This window comes from Parasteatoda tepidariorum, chromosome 5 (assembly GCF_043381705.1).
Source record: "Parasteatoda tepidariorum isolate YZ-2023 chromosome 5, CAS_Ptep_4.0, whole genome shotgun sequence".
In the NCBI taxonomy this organism is placed as follows: domain Eukaryota; kingdom Metazoa; phylum Arthropoda; class Arachnida; order Araneae; family Theridiidae; genus Parasteatoda; species Parasteatoda tepidariorum.
Genome location: NC_092208.1, coordinates 26,848,044 through 26,867,721, shown reverse-complemented (window position 1 = coordinate 26,867,721; position 19,678 = coordinate 26,848,044). Strand labels below are relative to the sequence as shown.

General features: G+C 27.6%; 1 protein-coding gene across 1 annotated transcript in view; it reads left to right on the top strand.

Annotated features, from left to right (window-relative positions):
- Positions 1 to 19,058, top strand: part of LOC107457382 (DNA ligase 3) — a 99,063-nt gene extending 80,005 nt beyond the window's left edge. The window contains exons 22-23 of the mRNA XM_043041195.2: positions 9,217 to 9,289; positions 15,687 to 19,058. Coding sequence (XP_042897129.1) covers positions 9,217 to 9,289; positions 15,687 to 15,827 — 214 coding nt within the window. The 3' untranslated portion in view covers positions 15,828 to 19,058. The remainder of the gene's footprint in view (positions 1 to 9,216; positions 9,290 to 15,686) is intronic.
- The last annotated feature ends 620 nt before the right edge of the window (positions 19,059 to 19,678 follow it).

Here is a 19,678-nt window from a genome sequence, read left to right as displayed (position 1 = left end):
TAATTACAACCCAAGTAACATTTTTATTTTATTTCATAAATATTACACAAATGTAGTGTATGTCTATTGGTTAAAAATACTATCGAAGTTATTGCGCCCCATGGATATTAGCTCTCCCTTCTTTTTTATATCAATATCGCACAAAATTTGAGTGTTAACACAATTAAAGAATCTAAAAATAATGACACAAGTTTGGAGTTTGAGTATTGTTATTTAACTTCTAACTCAGACATTTTTGGAAGAAAGAAAAAGTATATATGCTGCATGAATTACTTTTGTGCATTTTGCTAAAATAATATTTTTACATGCATCATTTGTTTTTAAAGATATTTTTTAAAAAACTATCCTGAAGTAAACCGAAACTTGCATATAAAACCCTTCAAAAATCAAATTTTAAGCTCAAGTCCTTTTTTTTTAAAGAACCGATTTCTCAGGAACTGTTTTGTATTTTGCTATAAAAGTTACATTATTTAAAACGGAGTAAAAATTTGTATACCTTACAATTTAATTGTTTTTTTTACTTTTATTGAATTAAATAATGCATACTTGTTAAAAAAAAAATTTTGGCACAGAATTGTCTTTGGATAAGCGAATTTTATAATTGTGCTCAAAAGTTTTTCAATTCGGTTAACAAGTCCTAGAGATGTGGTTGAAATACTCAAGAAATAAAATTAACATTAAGGGGTCCAAACTTTCAATCGCTTTCCTGACCAAACTATGAGGACCATATTTTTCCCATTGCACTTTTATATATTTTTTGTAAATCAGGAGTTATAGTGCGTCAAGTAAAGTACATTTGTTCAGAGAAAGTTCGTTTTTGTGTCTGATTTCGTAACTTAAAATATCTTATAGACTAACTAATAAGTATATTTGAGGTAGCTTGCTCGAACCATTAAGATTAAGTCTTAGCGCGTGAAAATCCGATTCGTTAAATCAGAAGTTCAGATTTTTTTTGCATACTGTAAAATGCATAACAAAAGCTGTAATTATAGATTAAACGTTTTTGAATTGAGATGGAAAATGTTTAAGCTATCAAGTGTTTAAATTATAATAGTAAATTAAGCACAGTAATAGTTTAATTTATTTTGATATTTTTGTTAAAAGCTTTCTTTCGAGAACAGAAAAAAGAGCATTTCTAATAGAAAACATAATTTTAAAATCTTTTTTATGTAGCTCAAAGAATCAACGGATAAAATATTTCTTTTATAATTAAACAAAATTATTGTTTATAAAAAGCATAAAATATAGTAATTTTTTACCCCATAATTAAGACAATTTTCAAAAATATAGTTAATGAATTTACGTTTACTACTTAAGCTTCATGGCATTTAGTTGTCATATTTTTGTGAAATTCTTAGCTATTTTCATTTTATAATGTTTCTTTTAATTGTCCTTTTAAAGTGCATCTCAAAATAAATGAAATAATAAAAGGCTAAAGTAATTAATAAAGATTTGATTCTATTTGCTTAAACATTGAAATTTTTTAAATAAAATATTAAATGAATGCAAGAAAGAAATTAAAATAATAAACTGGAATGATGCATGGCAGTCTGAATTTAATCGGATTAAATATATCCGTCGCCAAAAAATGATGTTTACCGTATAAACTGACGTAGATTCATCTTTTTGTTTTGAAAGTCATGTTGTCTTAGTGATTCGCTAGCTTAAAAGTTGTTCTCATTTTTCTTGCAAATAGATGCAGTGCGAAATGCGGCATTTTAAATTAAATTATCTAACTATGGTAAGAAATAGCAACTGGCATATAATCGTTAAATTAAAATAAATTATTGTTAGGGAATAGTGTTCGCGTGCATTTTGCATAATTTATTCATATAGTCATTAAATTATTTTGTTTAAAGAACTGACAAATATAAAAATTTCCTGTCAATATTTGTTATGTAACGTCGTTGCATTTTTCGTAATTAAATTTAGTCGCACAATTTTAGCTTTCTGATTTTTCACAGAAGTTAAAAAGAATATAAAACGAAATATCTTATTTGCTTAGCATTCATACACTAATTTTCTGTATATTTAAAATTTGTATTTTTTAATAGACAGCAGAAAGCTCTTGAATGATGACCGAATAATAAGGGAGTGTCAGACCATATAGTTATTACGTTCGCATGTTTTGGGGGATTTGAAATTAATTAATTAACAACTACCTATTAATAATGAAAACAAATCCTGACTGACTGCTAGAACGTTACGAAAGTAATAGCAAAAGCGATAAAAAAATGACCTCTACCCACGCAATTTGTCCATTCTTGAAAAAATATTATTGCTTCCTGGCATCTCAAATATTTTAAATCCAAAGAAACGGGTCGAAAGTAACGTACACCTCAACAGACATGCGCAAAATGTGTTTCTTAATTGGAATTAAGAAATAAAAAGAAACGATTGAAAATTCAGGAAAAAAGCGAAAGAAAATAAAAAGAATTACTATTTTAAGTGGAAAAAAAAAGAAAACTATTTGGTACCTGCAACTCGAGAAAAAGAAGATCATAAAAATCTGCTAGTTGTGTGTAAACAAGAAGGCATGTTGACCTTACAGCTATTAGGCTTTCTTTACACTCAGAGTGGATAAGTTTCTCAATCTGATTTAATTGAGGACCTGTAACCGACGTTATGTGTGGGTATCGAAACTGATTGGCTACTGAATCGTGGCATAAACAAATACCCTCGATTCATCAGCTAATCAGGGTCGACACTTGCTTGTGATGTCGCTTCTTATTAACCAACTTGAATGACAAACAACTTTTTTTACTAACGCTTTTATTTGAAATAATCGATTTCTAATTTTTATTTGTAATTTATTGATGCGTAATAAAAGAAGATTAATCTAGTAGCGATTTGAAAAATAAATCATGTTTAAGAAACCATGAAATATGTTAGGAAAAAGTACCTTAAACTGCATGTATCTCGGTGTAGATATTTGTGTCCCTTAAATTTTGAGTCCCTGTATTTTGCATTTGGTGGTACAAGTAGATAAGTAGTTATTGTCTGCACTTATAAACAAAATGTACTTATAACAAATACTGCATTGTACTTATAACAAATATCTATAATGCGTTATCAACCATTTCAGGTTTCCTATGCATTGGCCAGAAAACTTTTGTTTGATTCAATCAGTCAGATTTGAAAAAAAGGAACTATAAAATTTAGCGAAGATAGTTTAATTCAAAATTTTATTTTTAAAAACTTTTTTTCTTTTTGTTTAATTTAAAAATCATAAACTTTTTGTATTGTAAGGCATAAAAATTTTGCTTTATTTTAAACTGCGTAATTTAATTTGACGAAACACAAAATTTCAGCGAAAACAGTCGAATAGTTTTTGAGTTGCGAAATTTCAAAAGGAAACGTATTTTTAAATTTTCATCTCTTAAGAATTATTCTACCATTTCTGTTCAAAATTCAGTTTTCATCAGTTGAAATTACTTAGCTTTATATTATGTAATTATTTGTGTACTTTACTATTAAATTGTGTAGTTTTAGCTTTTGGAGTTTCTGTAATATCTTATTGCATATTCTATTATGAACGGAAATTTTTACTTCATTTAATCTATAGCAAAACCTCTTCTTATCATAAAAGAATTTATTATTAATTTTTAATATTATGTTATTATGTCTTATTTTTAATTTATAATAGTTTTAAAAGGGCGCTTTCAGAATGATAATGTAACCTTAAATATGTTCTTTGATATATTGTTCTTTTATTTATTTGCGTTGCAAATCTACTATATTAAAATAGAAATGCATTGCATTGCGTAAGAGTGGATGAAATACTCTAAAAAGGCTTAGAAATCAATCAATAATAGTGTGTGTATGTGTGCTATTTGATCAACAGATTTATTTAGAGCAACAGAATGACGTCAGACTACCTGTTGATTTATGTTATGACACATTGGTTCTGCAATTTTCTTTGTTTTTCTTTCCTTCCATTTGCATCACATGCAACTCATGTCAATCAAATAAATTGTTCTAATTTTATTTAATAAGTAGTTTATGAGTAAAAACTAATTTTCGTATGTTTGTTCAAGTGGATTACAAAATAACTGTAAACAATTAGGGTTATATTTTATGGAGCCATATTATGGCATCGATCTGTTGTTTTAGCAATAAATCTTAAAAGCACGCAATTCATAAAAAATAATGAAAATAAATTATAAAAGTCTTTTATAAAAAAGCTTAATAGTTTATTCGATTTATTAGTTAGTTAAGATCGGTAGTATATAAATAAAAACTTATGATAATACCTAACTATCAAGAATTTTATAAATTGATAGTTATGAAAAAGGTTCGTCTAACAGCAATATTACATAATATCAAATTTTAGCCCGGTTTAAATGTTTTTTTAAATATAATAAACTAACTGAACTATGCTTGAAAAATAACAGTGACTTTAGGATTTCTGGCTTAAAAAAGCCTATCAACCCTATTTGAATTAAACCATTAAAAAAAAATTTTTTTTTTTAAAATTGATTTTTTTAAAACAAAAAATACCTACAATATAAGAATTATTGCTTAACCATTAGCTCTTTAGCTATTGATATAACAAAATATTTTCATGAAATAAGAGTTAAACTGCTTAAATATTAAAAAACTCCTAACCTTTTGATAATTAGAAAACGACTGCAATAACCTGAATTGTCAACCAGCACAGACCTCCAGATAATATGTGCTCTTGAATTAGTCAGGAAATTGTCAAAATGTGATTACGAAAAATCGGTGATACACGATGAATTCGGCTTTTAGCGGCTAGGAAAAATGACTCAAACTTGTACTAATATCCGGCACAGTACGGGTTAGAATTTGAGTCTTGGATAATTTAAAACCAAGAAATGAATGCTTTTTGGTGACTATAACTGATTGGATTAACCTTTTAGTAGTCTGGATAGCCTGTCTGGAATTCAAGGCAACTAAATAACCGTTTACACAGGCGTCACATTTTCGTTGATACTAATTGTTAATAATGTTGGAGTGTGGGTATCCAGATCTTTTCTCGAATTTATTAGCGTTTCTGTAAATAATCATTATCAAATTTCATACTTGTCATTTGAAGTTTTCACAGTGGATTCATGGCAATCCATTTGCACTATCGAGCCTGACTAGAGTGGCAGAGAAGCCTCAGAGATACTGTTATTTTCACATATCTCCCACGTGGTCTGTTACATAAGATCTACGCAATGCAGTTGCCACAAAAGTATCTCGATTTTCTACAGAACTTGCACTGAATTTACGTATGGGAGAGTTAAGATTAGATTTATTCCAATATATCTGAACATACTATGACAAGTGAAGAGTAGAAGGAAAAGTAATCCAGTGTTAGTAATTATTTTATCAATGCAAAATATTCTCGGTCATTACATTATGTTTGTAGTTTAGAAACCTATATCTCGATTTTAAATTTTTTAAAAGTAGAAGAGTAGCTAGCAGTAGAAAATATCTACATGGAACATTAGGATAATTTTTTATCTTGGTTTTCTCCCGCTGAAGAAAACATTTATACCTACTTTTTTTAAGCATAAAATGACTATTTTTGTTTTATTATTTGAGCTTGAAGTGTATTTTGAACTGGCAAATCTGTTTTTTTTTTCTCCTAAAAGTTTTAACTAACCTGTTACCTGTTGCGTGCCTTATATTTTAAGAATTCCTCAAAGAGATGCCCTGATGAACTGGGTTTTTTGAATGGTTGAATAATTATTTACTGGCTAAATTATGAAATAAGAATTTCTCACTTAATTTTAATTTTGTCAAAATAATCAAACATGTCTTTAATCAAAAATTTTAACTTTGGATTTTTTTTTCTCATGTAATTTATACTTTGATGATGAAAAGTCATAAAGTAATTAATCAAGTAAATGATGCCTGTAAGTAGTAAAGAAAATAGTAAGACTTAATAAGATATATTTTTCATACCTAGAAAAAGTGAAACTTCTACAGCTACCGAATTAAGTTTTTTATAACCGTATATTTTTTCCAGCTTTAGTTCTGTAATGAATAGAATTAAATTAAAAAGAGAAACTTAATCTTATTTTTACCAATTAATTCTTCTCTTTTATGTCCTAATTTTTTTAAAAAGAAATTCTTTCATCGACATTCGTAAAATGTTTTTTGCACTTTATACAACATTGAATATGTTCTTAAATTTTTAGCGTTTAATTTGATTAACAAGAATAAAATTCTGAGTTAGCTAGGATAAAAGCATATTTCAAAATGATTTTTTTCTTAAATTACATTCATAAGTCTTGTTTTATCTTGTGATGTTTAATTGATTTTTTAGAAGGTAGTTTTCTTGAAATGGAATTTTTATATTATAAACATAAGATATTTTCTTAATTAATATTTTGCTTTGATTTGCATTCTATTTTCCATTTCATATCAACTTAAGCTTAGTGCTAAACTTCTAGGTTTTGGTATATTATTTAACAGTAAATCTTTCCTTATTTGACAAATTTTCGTCATGTTTTTTAATTATGTAAGTTAATTTTGTTTAAGGAAAGGCTATAAAACCTGTTTTTTCGGAATGTCAAAAATATTTTCAGTAAATAACATATTTTGATACTTTTATTGACAGTTCATTGCTTTGCTTTAAAAATATTGATTTGGTTTGCTTTTAGTAATATAGTTTCTAACTAGACATGTATAGCATTTTTAATTGGTTTTACATCATGCATATTAAGTTTAAAATGTCTAATTAAAATTAATAATAATAAAATGTGTACAAAAATATCACCATAAAAATGAAAAGCGTTTGTGGGAAGATATTTTATCTAAAAAATAGTTAGTGTTATTTAGACGAAAATACTTTATGAATGCCTATGCATGTAGTGAAGTGTAAAAAATGGGACAAATAAAAATATATCTAAAAAATACAAAGCTTACTAACAGACAGCAGTAATGCTTACTAACAGACAGCAGTAATGCTTACTAACAGACAGCAGTAAAGCTTACCAACAGACAACAATAAAGCTCTCTAACAAATGATGCTTATTGAAAATTGATGTTTACTAACAAATGATGCTTACTTAAAGTGATGGTTAGTAACATGTGGTGCTTAATTATACACCTGGATTAGCTTTTTTATACCTGTATTTTGAATTCGATTTTTAATTTAACGGGATTTTTTTAAAAATTTATTTATAAATTTTTGTATGCATTTTTATGAGAATGATGTTCTTTTGTTAGTTGCCTTCTTTTTGATTTTTGCACTCATTTGTGCGATAACGATTTGTTTTTAATAAATGATAATAAAGGGTTTAGAGGTTCTTAAGTGATATAGGAATGTTAAATGATCATTTTTTATTTTATTAACTCGGTAATTTAGGTAATCTGGGAAATGACGTAGAAAGTTTTCGAAATAAAAATTTGAAACTAAAGTCTATAAAAAATAAATAGAGTCTATGAAATCATAGACTAGAGCGTATGAAAAATAAAATCAATGTTATGTAAAAAAAAAATGGAATAAATATTCAAAACTATAAATTTCTCTTAACTCAACAAAACAAAAAATATAAAAACATATAAAAAAGAGTTAAAATATTTTTTTTTCTCTTTTCTGAAAGAGTTAACCTGTTATGTAAGCTTTTTTGATCTTAAGGTCTAGATCATTAAAGTTACCAATTTGCGTTTCATGATATTTCGATTACATTTTGTGTTGTTAGTATCATTATTTGGAGCTTAAATAGAAACATAAGATACCCAGAAAAATATGCTCTGAAATTAAAATCTGAAACCACTTTTATATTTTCATAAATGTTGGCTGGCTAATTAAGAGAGTTGTTTTAAGTGATTATGTCCACTCTTACTTACCTAAAATAGAACTTTTAAATGATTCTATAGTTTCTGATTGCCATCACTGGCTAGAACAAATAACTTTTGAGAAGAAGTTTAGGAGGCTCAAGGAGGCTTATAACGAGAAAGTATATGGTTACTTATTGGTTTAATTTAACTTTTCCATCTGAATAAATGTTTTTTTATTTCTCTTAATTATCGATATTACTCTAAATTATTTTAATGCCCTTCTCTTCGGTTTCTTATATAATATGGTAGCGAAACAGGAACTTATCTAAGCATATATTACTTTACACTCTTTCAACCTGTAACTTTGTGATCTGTGTCAAATATAGAATATTTTATGAAAAATAATTTACCTAAAATTAAATTTAAAAAAAAAACAATAAAAGGATATAAAAATAAGGAGGAAAAACTAATTAAATACATAAATAACTTTTATTTAAAAACTATCCAACGTATTTAAAACACTCAGTAGAATATCTTAGAAAAAAAACTACAAACTTTGCATTTTCGAAATTCTTTACTTGGCGAGTTCCATTCCACTTCAGCGCCAAAAAAATATACTATGCCAACCACTCTGACTTTTTCGGAGACATATGACAAAAGAATATAGAACAAACTGCCAATATCTCTTCTTAACTTCCAGGTAATCCTGGAAGCATATTTTACTGCATTAAACCCCAAAGTAGCTGAAAACGAAAAAAAGTTCGAAGATGAGGAGAATCATCCCTTCTTTTTCAGGACTTGTCAGGATTCAGAGGCCTGTATGCTTCATGGTCAGTTGGTCTGCTAAAAGAAGGACTGACATTCTTTCAATAGTTGACTTTGTTGCTATAGAAACTCAACTTACTTCCAAGTTGCCTTGGTCAAATAGATATAGTGCTCCTCCATTCTTATAGGAGAAGCCACGCAGTTGTTTATTTCATAAATTTTATTTTTTTGCACTAGAAACTAATGTGATCATAAAGTATGCCTTACAGCTGAAAATTTTTGCCAAGTGACGTTTACCCGTCATACTATTGGAGATGGAATTTTCCAACTAATAAAGCTAAATATTTTTCATTTGTTGTTTGTAGGGTATTTAAAAAAATTACTTTCAGTATTTTGAGGGTTTTATTTAATAATTGGTGCTTAATTTATATAGTCACAGAATACGTTTTATTATGTTTATTGCACTTTACTTAGGCAATTTTAATTTACTCACTTTTTTTTACTTTTGCCACTATTTAAAGTTTTCATTTAAAGATAAAATAAATCAATTGTTGTTGAATACATTATAGTAGTTTTGAGTTAATGAAAGTGAAATTTTTAATTATTAATTGAAATTTACATGGTTAGTTATTTCTATGATTTTGTTTCACATTTTATTATGTTTTAACCATTGTTATTTGATGAATGTTTGCATTTTTCTTAACTGATAAGATATGATGGGGGTTTGCTGCAAGATCATGAACAAGATGACGCCACCCACGTGATATCTTGTGAAAATACCAAAGTAAGTTTAATAATTAAGTAACAAATCTAATTTCTCTATGTTTATATTATACACCGAAGAGCCATTACATTATGACCACCCTCCAATTATAACAATGGGCTCGCCCAGGTTTTAATGGTTTCTCACCCAGGAACAATGTTTTCATGGGGCACATTAGGACCCATAATCCTCATAGAACAATCCCTAACGTCTGTAAGCTATTTGAACATAGTTCACCCATTCATGGCAACAGTTTTTCCTGCGGGGTATGGTGTTTAGCAACAGGATAATGCACCATGTCATAAGGGTCGAATCGCCATGGATTGGTTCGAGAAACATTCCAGTGACTTTCAAGTCATGTCTTCGCCCCCAAATTCACCTGACCTTAATCCAATAGAGCATTTGTGGTCCTACTTGGAAAACCAAATTCGTGCTGCTACGCTACCCCCTCGTAATGTGAGGGAATTGCAGGACCAGTTGGTGAGCGCTTGGTACCAGATACCTCAGACTACCTATCAGCACCTTGTGGAATCAGTGCCACGGCGGGTGATAGCAGTTCTGAGGGCTAAAGGTGGTCCTACATGTTATTAGCAGGATGGTCATAATATAATGGCTCTTCGGTGTATATAAAAATTATTTAATTACTAGCAGTATAATAATGATATTTTTCGTGCTTGCATCCGCTTATATTTGTTATCTACTATGTTAATTAAAACAAAAAATAAAACTATGTTATCAGATAAAATTCTTGTAATAGTTGTTTCTGAGCTTTTGACACAGAATTTTGCAATATCACCTAGTTGACCTTGTCCAATGGAAAAATTGCTGTTCATATACTATGAAAATATGTATTTCATTGCTCAGTTAGAATGATTTATTCCAGACTGTTTGCAAAAAATACCTAGAGTAGGGAAAGCTTATAGAAAATAGCTTATAAGCGTTTATTTTAATAAGCTAAAGCTAACTTATTCTGAGTAATTCTTCTCACATTTTCTAATGCACCTAAAGACATATAAGATGACTGTGATAAGGCTGAAAAATATAACATATTTGAAAATATTCAAGGTTTTCTTTCTATTAGTATGGCGAATTGCAAAATTTTTGCAACGTCTGATTAATTTTTTGATTCCGGATTTTTCAATTAGCTTACGGCTTATATATTGTCATTAGTTTGTGGGAAGATTAGATTTTCTACAAAAGAGAAATTTAACACTTCCATCTATCATCCCACATGTTGTGCGCAAGCTCTATAGAGAAACGAGTTTGTTCAATCGTAATTGCTCTGCCCAGAGTATAGGTCCGAGATAATATGGGAAAGTTCTGTGTTCGTTCTCAAAATCCCTTTCCTTTCTTCAAGGATTATACTATCAATCTCTACAGAAACAATTAATTTATGTGTTTGCGTGTCGGATTGTGAGAAAATGGATCACATTTAAAGCTAAGAATTTTAACATTAGACTCAAAGCCCGATTTTTGGATTTCTAGTTAGAATTTTCTAAATTTTTCCTCGGGATTTAAGATCAGGTCATTAGTGGGTTTAAATTTGTTTGTTTTTAAGTTTTAATTGTTTAAAAATGATCAGTTAGCGAATTTGTTACATTTTTATCTTGTTGCTCTTAATACCTCAACCAGCAAAGGATTTATGGGTTTTAAGTTTAGATTGCTTATAAATTAAAAAAACTTATTCATGTAGTAAAAAAAATAAGTAAATTAAGTTTAAATTAGTTTTTTAAATTATTTATAATTATTACTTAAAAATCGATTAATTTTTATGTTTGGCAATTTTTACATGTAGTAGGGGAGAGTGGGGTCAATTGTAACATTTTTTACTTAACTATTTTTAACTAACAAAAAATCCAATATATTATTAGTATTAATTGACAGACGAGTAAAGTAGACTATCCTCTACTAGAAAAAAAAATAAATACCTTATTTTAAATGTTATTATATTAGTTATTAACAATTTTTGACAGTCGTGCACTTGTTACAATTGTCCCCACTTACGGGGTCAATTGTAACAGTTCATAAATTCAACTAAAACATAGTTAATTATACATAATATCATAGTTGTGATATATTTTTTTTATTGAATAAAATAGTAGTGATATTTTAGGAGTAAAAATAATAATGAGCAGAGACCTAAAGGGTTAAACTTTTAACTTTAAGGGGTTAAAAATTTTAATTTATGCTGTGAAAGGTGACAAATAAAATAATGCACATGCAATATAAAATAATGTACATGCAATATGCACATGCAAATAATGCACATGCAATAAAATAATGCATCATGCCTATAATATCATGCTGGGACACACCCCAAGTGCCCGCCATTTAAAAAAAAAAGTTGCCAATTAAAAATAGAAAGTAAAGATGAGAAACAAAACTAGAAAAACCGCAATAGCCGAGAGTGAAACAAAAAATAGTTGAAAAGAAAACAGAACAAGAAAAACAAATCAGGAAACAAGAAAACAAGAAAAACAAACAAGAACATCAGGGTAAAATGCATTGCCACTCGTAAGTGGTGAGCACTCATTTGAATAAACTAAGATTCCAGAGTATCAAGATGAGCTGCTTGTGCCTCGGGAAGTTTTGTTAATAATTATAGATATTAGAGTCAGTTTATATAGTAGCGTATAATTTACATAAAAATATACCATGGATATCTCAAGTTAAATGTTATCAAAAACGTATCATTTCATTTATTAGTTCTTTTTTCAATTATAGAATATCCGTCATTAAAAATAATGTTAGTGTATCCAATGGAGATAATGAAATTCAGCTTGATGACCACAAAGAGAAATATGCATATAGATGTTTACAAGGGACATCATTATTGTAACTAATTAATCTTACAACAAACAGTACACTTTAAATTGAGTTAGATTCCAGGTGACATTCTTTTGTTGACAATATTCCTTTCTAGACGATAATTTAAACATTGCTCTATACTTCACTGAGCAAATACCTTGGAATTTAACCCCCCGTGTTATTGATCTGTTGGGGATGAATTAAAACTCTCTTTCAACACTTATCTATGCTTGTTGTATGAATGTGCAATTCACTCTTTTAATACAATAGTTTACCTTATTCTAAATTAGAACAATCGTTGGCTTTCAGTTCCATTCATCTCTCTATCCAGATTTTAAAATATTTGCCTATCATTGTAAAGTTATCTATCTTACTGCAAGAAATAACAACACCGAGAAACAAATACTGTTTTACATTTATACAAATATTTGATCTTGCCTAATTCGGGTTTGGGGAATCTAAAATCAGCTTTGTTTTTAAAACTATAGATTTTTAATTTTTTTTTTTAAAATGATATTTTTACTCGATTTTATGTCGAAATGTAGAAGTTTAAAAACGTTATATACAAGAGCTGGTTGCGTAAATGTTAGTTTAAACTTCCTAGAGAAGTTAGAATATATCAGCAGGATTAAAATTGCGTGGGGATCTATGCCCTGAAATATCGTCATACTTGGTTAAGGGTACTTTCCTATTGTGACCTATTTAAAAGCACACTAAGAAACAATTAATAATTGCCAAGGTTCCCCTAGCGGCTTACGATGACGTTTCCAACCATGGATTCTTTTGCAGTTTTTTTCCTTATGATGTCTCTTAGCTCACCTAGAAGTTCATTGCAACATTTATGCGACTTCTATTGTAGTATAATGTTTTTAAGCTTGTACATTTCGACAAAAAATAGACTAAAAATGCCATTAAGAAAACTGTAGCTTGGCGAGAGAAACCCATTGCAGATATGAAATCAATGATACGAAAGTATCTGAGATCTGTTGAAAAAATATCAGACGACAGAAAAAAAATTGTACTTTAAATTTATTTTGCTGTGTTATTTTTGGCAAGTTTTATGCTTAATGACTTTTTTAATATAGAAATTTTGTTATACAAGACTAGTTTTCGTACTAGTTATTAATTATTAATTTTAATTTAATGAAAGTCGGCATTTTTAATCATAATTGCTAAATACTACTCTTAATTTATTTTTCATTTACTAATTTGAAATTTTGTTTTCAAACTTGAAATTTTTAGTAAAGTATTGCAAGCATGAAAGTCTTAAATGTCAAATAGGTGTAGTGGGGTTTGGAAGAGAAACCTCTGGTATGCAAGATGTAAAAAATTTAAATGAAACAGATTTCCACATAATTAATTATTTCCATATTTCGATATTTAATGTTCCAGAGTCTATTTTATTTTAATTTGCACACTTCAAGTTCTCCTTCTCTCTGCACCTTGTTTCCTTTCCTTTGTTTGATTGCCTTGTTCATGCTTGTACCCCATGCCCTCTTGTTTAAGCTACTGTTTTCTTATTGCAACTTCTTTGTAATTTTTCTTCTGAATCTTTGTGTTTCCTTTTCCTATTCTGTGTTGTGATACTGAAAAGGGTCCTTAATTATAGTATAAAAGTATGATGGTGTTTTGTATTTTTTGTACTTTATAGAACATTGTTTGTTTTTTTTCATTCAAATGTTAAGTGGTCTCGCTTATAGATTTACCAAAAGTTTTAATTTCCTTACTAAGCAATCAGTCCTATTGTAAAAAACAAACTGAATTGTTTGAAAACAACTGAGTGTTTTGAAATAGTGCTTGGAATAGTTTTTGAATAACCTTTAACTCTTTTAATCCATACATTGTACAACCTTTTTGTCTGAAAACCCTTTTTTAATATAGAATTATTTTAGCTTTTCTATTTTGTTAGAATAATAAAAATAAAAATCAGGAAAATTTCTTATTGAATTTTTCTTTCTTTTCCAAATTTTATTTTTTAAAAATTGCTTTTCCTTTTTCATGAATAAATAATTCTTATTTTTTTATTGAAATAATTTTCTCTTTTACTTAACAAATACGCAAGCACATGAAACGAAAAAAAAAATTAATAACATTTAAAAAAAAAAAATTGACTCACCTTCTACTGTTTCTAAATGTTGTTTCATCAGCAGGGAAAAAAATAGTTTACTTAAAGCAGTCTCGTTATATTAAATTACCCCACCCCTCCTTCTAAAAATGAAAAAAAAAAATTCAAACTAAATAGAATATTTAGGAGATTCCGTGAAAATTTTGTTGCCTATAAATACAACGCTAAGTAAAAGAAAGTTTTTCTAATAATTTTAAATAAAAAAATCTTGAAATAATGTTTTATTTTATTACTTCAAAGTGCGAATTAATTAGTCGATATTATTTGAATTAATTTCTTTATCTGGAGTTTTTTTTTTACTCCTACAAAATATCGATAAATGAAATACGTTTATAACATAATATGAATAATTCGTTATCATACTGTACCTTTTCAATGTTTCGATATATTATCTAATAGATTTACCTTTTCAATTAATTTTTGTTTAAATGTATTATAAATTGAATTAGATGAATGCGGTACAAAAAATCCATTTTTAAGCACAATAAAAATGACTCAGGCAAACTGTTATTAAATTAACTACAATAAATACATCAGATACGATTTGTAAATATATGTCTCATTATTAGCTTTATTAATTTTGTACTTACTAATTGTGTGTTTCGTTTTTATCTCTCAAATTTTCAATAAATTATCCAGAACTTGATTGGTACTGATTTATTTATATTTTATTTAACAGTAGTAATTCTAAGTATTATACACAGTAAGAAATTTTTCGAAAAAATGGTTAAATATCAGTTTATTTAATTGTTATTTTACCGTTTTCAAACAAAACAGTCAAATAACCATAAATAAGATGGTATTCAAACTGTTAACTGTAAGAAAAACTGTTTAGTAACTGCTTTCATCTAATATAGTTAAACAACCGATACTTTATCGCACCAATTAGGCTCACTTAATAATAAAGCTATTTAGTCCCTTGTAGCTCTGTACATAATATAGCTGAGAGGCCAAATCTGTGACCGACAGAGCCGGGGTTCGAGTCCCAGCGTCGACACCAAAATACTTACTCCATTCCCTTCTTCTCAAGAAGCGTTTCCATTCTTCTGCACAAATTTGTGACCCTGAACTGTTAGAACACGATTCTCTCATTCAAGCGTATATGGCAGCGACTTAACTTCACTGTCCGTTACCTAACGAAAAACCTAGCCCCAATCTCCTGTTAAATTTCTTTTTTAGGGTTTAGAGACCATACTAGTTGTAAATGGTTTCAAAAAAGATGGAAGGTGAAATGTTCTTTACCGTAAACTTTACGGTTAATTGGATGGACAAACTGCTGCTGGTTATTTTACCATAATTATAGAATGAAACAGTGTATGTGAATCCCAAAACTTCGAGAATTGCTCGTAAAAGCAGCTATTGTGTGACCTTAACAATAAAATCTCAATGTAATTAGAATTTTTTTTTTAAATTTATGATATACTTAGTGTATTGAAAAATATTGTTTTGATACGTTTTTATAATAAATCAAATTTGTTTTTTTAGGAAAATAATACATCTAAAACTGCTGTCTGCGTAACTGAAGATTGGATATGGGATTGCATAAAACTCCAAAAACTTTTGTCTACAAATGCTTATACATCTGAATCTCCCAAGCAGAAAAAGAAACGGAAAAATAATGATTAAAAATATTTGAGCAAATTTTTCATTTTTAAGATTTATGATTTATATATAAAATAAAAAAATTGCTCTGTTTCCTAAAATAATTAATGCAAATTATTAATGCAAATAACAAATTTTGTTACCTTTTAATATTTTTTGAACTATATTTTTATAAAATCGTTATGCCTGTCGAGTATTTTTTTCTGTAAATTAAAAAATCAGTAATTCAATCATCAAATTGAATTTTAATGTTTAGCAACGTAAGATTTTTTTTTTAAATTTTCAAATGAAGAGATAATTAGGAATAACAAATTCGTTTGATTTATTCTATTAATTTTTGCTCGTTTAAAAATGAATTAAAAAAATTGTTATAAAACAGTTTTGTAAATATAGAAATATGTGAGAATTAAATTAAATTCACAATAATTGAAAGTATTTGTAAATAAAAGACATTTCAAATTAATTGTTATACAAAGTTTATTAATTTCAAAATATTTCGAAACATCTTACACGTTTGAAAAATGTCGAATTAATGTATGTGTTTAGAAAAGAAAATTTTTTATTTTGTTTTTGAAGAAAACTTCTTAATGATATGTTTACATTAAAAATATTATTGCTTTAAACATTTCTTATGTTTTTAATAGTTCTCTTAGATATTTTATGTCACAATTTTCATTTTATAATTTCATTTATTTTGTAAACTCTTTAAGTTTTTTACAAAGGTTAGAATTAATTTTTATACTGGCACTTGACTTTAGGAAAATCTATCGATTGGATGTTTTTTTATTTCATGTTCTTGATTATTGTGTTACATTACTAGTATGTTATGTAACGCCGCAATTTCGTAAAAATATGAACTCTTTAAACCAGGGATGCATAACTATTTTCAGGCAGTGAGCTACATTACGCTATATAATTATAAAACTGCGGGTGGGGGATATTTAGATTCTGTTTAAAAGTAATGCAAATGAGTTACAAATGTATAACTAATCTTTTTCTTTCGTGCAAATAATAATAACAATTAAAGCAAATAAAAAATGTACTTATTAGATTACAAAGCAAAATATGCTAAATTTATAGGCATGCAACATAAAAGGTAACTTAAATTTACATTTGATCTAAAAGTTAACTTTCACTATTATTCAGAATGCAAAATTTGATGCTAATACAGTATTAGATTAATGTAATGATTTTTATCAGAATTTTTAAATTATGACTTTTCTTTTATTTATCTTATAATCTTTCGAAATTCTTTTTTCTTTTGTTTTAGTTTATTCGTACAAATTCATAAACAATTACAATTCACTTCAAACTCTGAACCCATTGCATGAATACTTTCATAACGAAATGGTCATATTTTGATACTTTGCGAAAAACTGTAAACTAGGTAAGTAGCTTTCTGCTACAGAGCATGGCTGAAATAATTTTTTTTCCTTTAATATTTTTGTTATTTTTACAGACAGTTCAGAGGCTGAAAAAAAGGCTTTGAGGGCGCCACAGTATGAGCATCCTTGCTTTAAACTAAGCGATTATCCCTGCTTTAAACTAAGCGAATTTTACACTTCAAAGAAGTTATTTCATTAACACAATGTCAGGAAAATAACATTTCGAGGTCATTAATGTTTATTTAATATTCAGACCTGCTTACATGTGGCCTTACATAGCCTAACTTATATCACGTGTTACCTAGTATCTAGTCCGTTGATTCACGAAATTAAAAATATGTATTCACTTACTACACAAAGTTATTACCTCATATAAATGTTCGTTAGTTTTAAATAAATAAAATACTTTTATTAATATTTTATCTTTTATACTTAGAACTATACTGTTATGCACTAAATCTAATAATGTTAGATTCTCAATTAATCATATTTTTGAAGCCAAAACAATGAAAGTGTAAAAAAAAAAGTTAAAATCCATGCCAAGAAATTAAAAATTTGCAGTAGACAATTTTATTTATTCTTATTTCGATAAAGGTAGAAAATCAATAAATTATGACTCATTGTATTAAATAATAAATCGAATTACAGAACAAAATTAATTTTTCGTCCTTTCTTTTTTTCTTAAGTAAGGTATATCGATTTTCTTGAATGAATTTTAAGAGAGGAGTTTGCTAAGACACGTGAATTAATATACCAAATATATTTTTTATAGACTAAAGTTTAGTTTATGGTGTTGAGGACTTCATTTCTTTAGTTTGAGTACATTTAACCATATTTTGGTGCTGTTTATTTGTTTATTGCTATGTCAGCTGGTATACAGTCCAAATAAATTCATCTGTAGGGGTAAAATTAAAAGTGCTATACGAGATATTGTTGTTATAGAACTTGACGTAGAGTTACTGAAATTTTAAGTGCTTTTCGAGAATTGTTACTCATTTTTTGCTTTGCACAATGACTATTCTCTTTTTATTGCAAAAGCTGTCGGTAAATTTTTTGTTGTCTTGCGATTTTTATTTTATGAGCGCACTTCCTTCAATATGTGGCCCTTCTTAAGAAGTATCCTAAATATCACTAAAGAAGGTGAACATTTGTGTACTATGGATAAAAATAATGATTAAAAAGCAATTGCAATCAAATTTTTTTTAATGTAATTTTTGTTTTAAAAGGAAAAACAAAAATACCATCTAAGTTATGATACAGCAGTTTGTGTTTCATCTCATTTAAATTATTTCTGTTATGTATCGATTTAAATATAAAATAATTAGCATTAGAGAATTATAGTTTTCAGCATTAAATAATTGTTTAAAATCTTTTTTTTGTTTGTTTATATAATTGACCTAAAACGTAGTGTCATTATAATTTTGGAGATTGCATGTAAGATTGATCTATGTAAATTTAAGATATGTAAGATTGTATATAAGTAAGATTAAAGGATTAGATAGCTGAATTTGTGAGAAAAGCTATTAAGTCTGTATTATATGACAGAAAAGTAATAAAATTTAATGTTTTCATTCTTAAGAATTGAAATTAAATTTCAAAAACATTAAGACCTGACAATAGTGAAGAGTGTCTTTGCTGCTAGTTCAGTAATTTACAATTGATATTTTTACTTGGATTTAATATCATATGAATTAATTTATTTTATAGTACATTTACACTTTTGTAATGAAATATTTTATTTAAATGACAATCAGTATTGTTTTTGAAGCTGAAGATGTTTCTTCGACAAGTAAAATTTTTTGTTGCTGCTTTTGTCTTTGTTGCATTATAGTATTTTGTAATAATAAAATAAAATCTCTTTATTCGCAAAGTTTACTTTTGTTTGATTTTAATCTTTCAACTCTTCATATACTTAATCTTCAGAAACGAGACAGCAATGTCTCGTTTCAGAATCAATTCAGTCTGATTTTTTTAATGCATGCGATAGTTGGGAATATAATAAATAAATTGTTTTAGTAGTTTATAATAAGAGTAATAAAAGTTGTGATTTGTCCATATGGGTTTTTTGTTTTTCAATCTAATATCAAAGGGGCAGTTTCATATGTATCATTTGCTCTTCACGGAGGAAGTGATAATTATTTTTTATTACAGAATTAAAATTATTATTTTTTTGTTGCATTTTTTACAATAGTAATTTTAATAAAGTATTTTCAATTATCGCTCTCAATATTCCCCTTTATAAACAAAGCACTAAGACTCTAATAAAATTTCTGTGAATTTCTTGTGCTTTCTGCATGCACATAAAGGCCACCATTTTGCATCATACTAACCTACAATTTTTAAGCTTTGCCCTATCTATTCTTTTAATTTAAGAAAACACGAGACCAAGCCCCACAGTTTGAGACGAAACAGTTCGGGTACAAGGAAGCCGAATTGTATTATTAATATTCCTTTTGTAATAAAAGAATATATTGCATGCTCTAAACATAC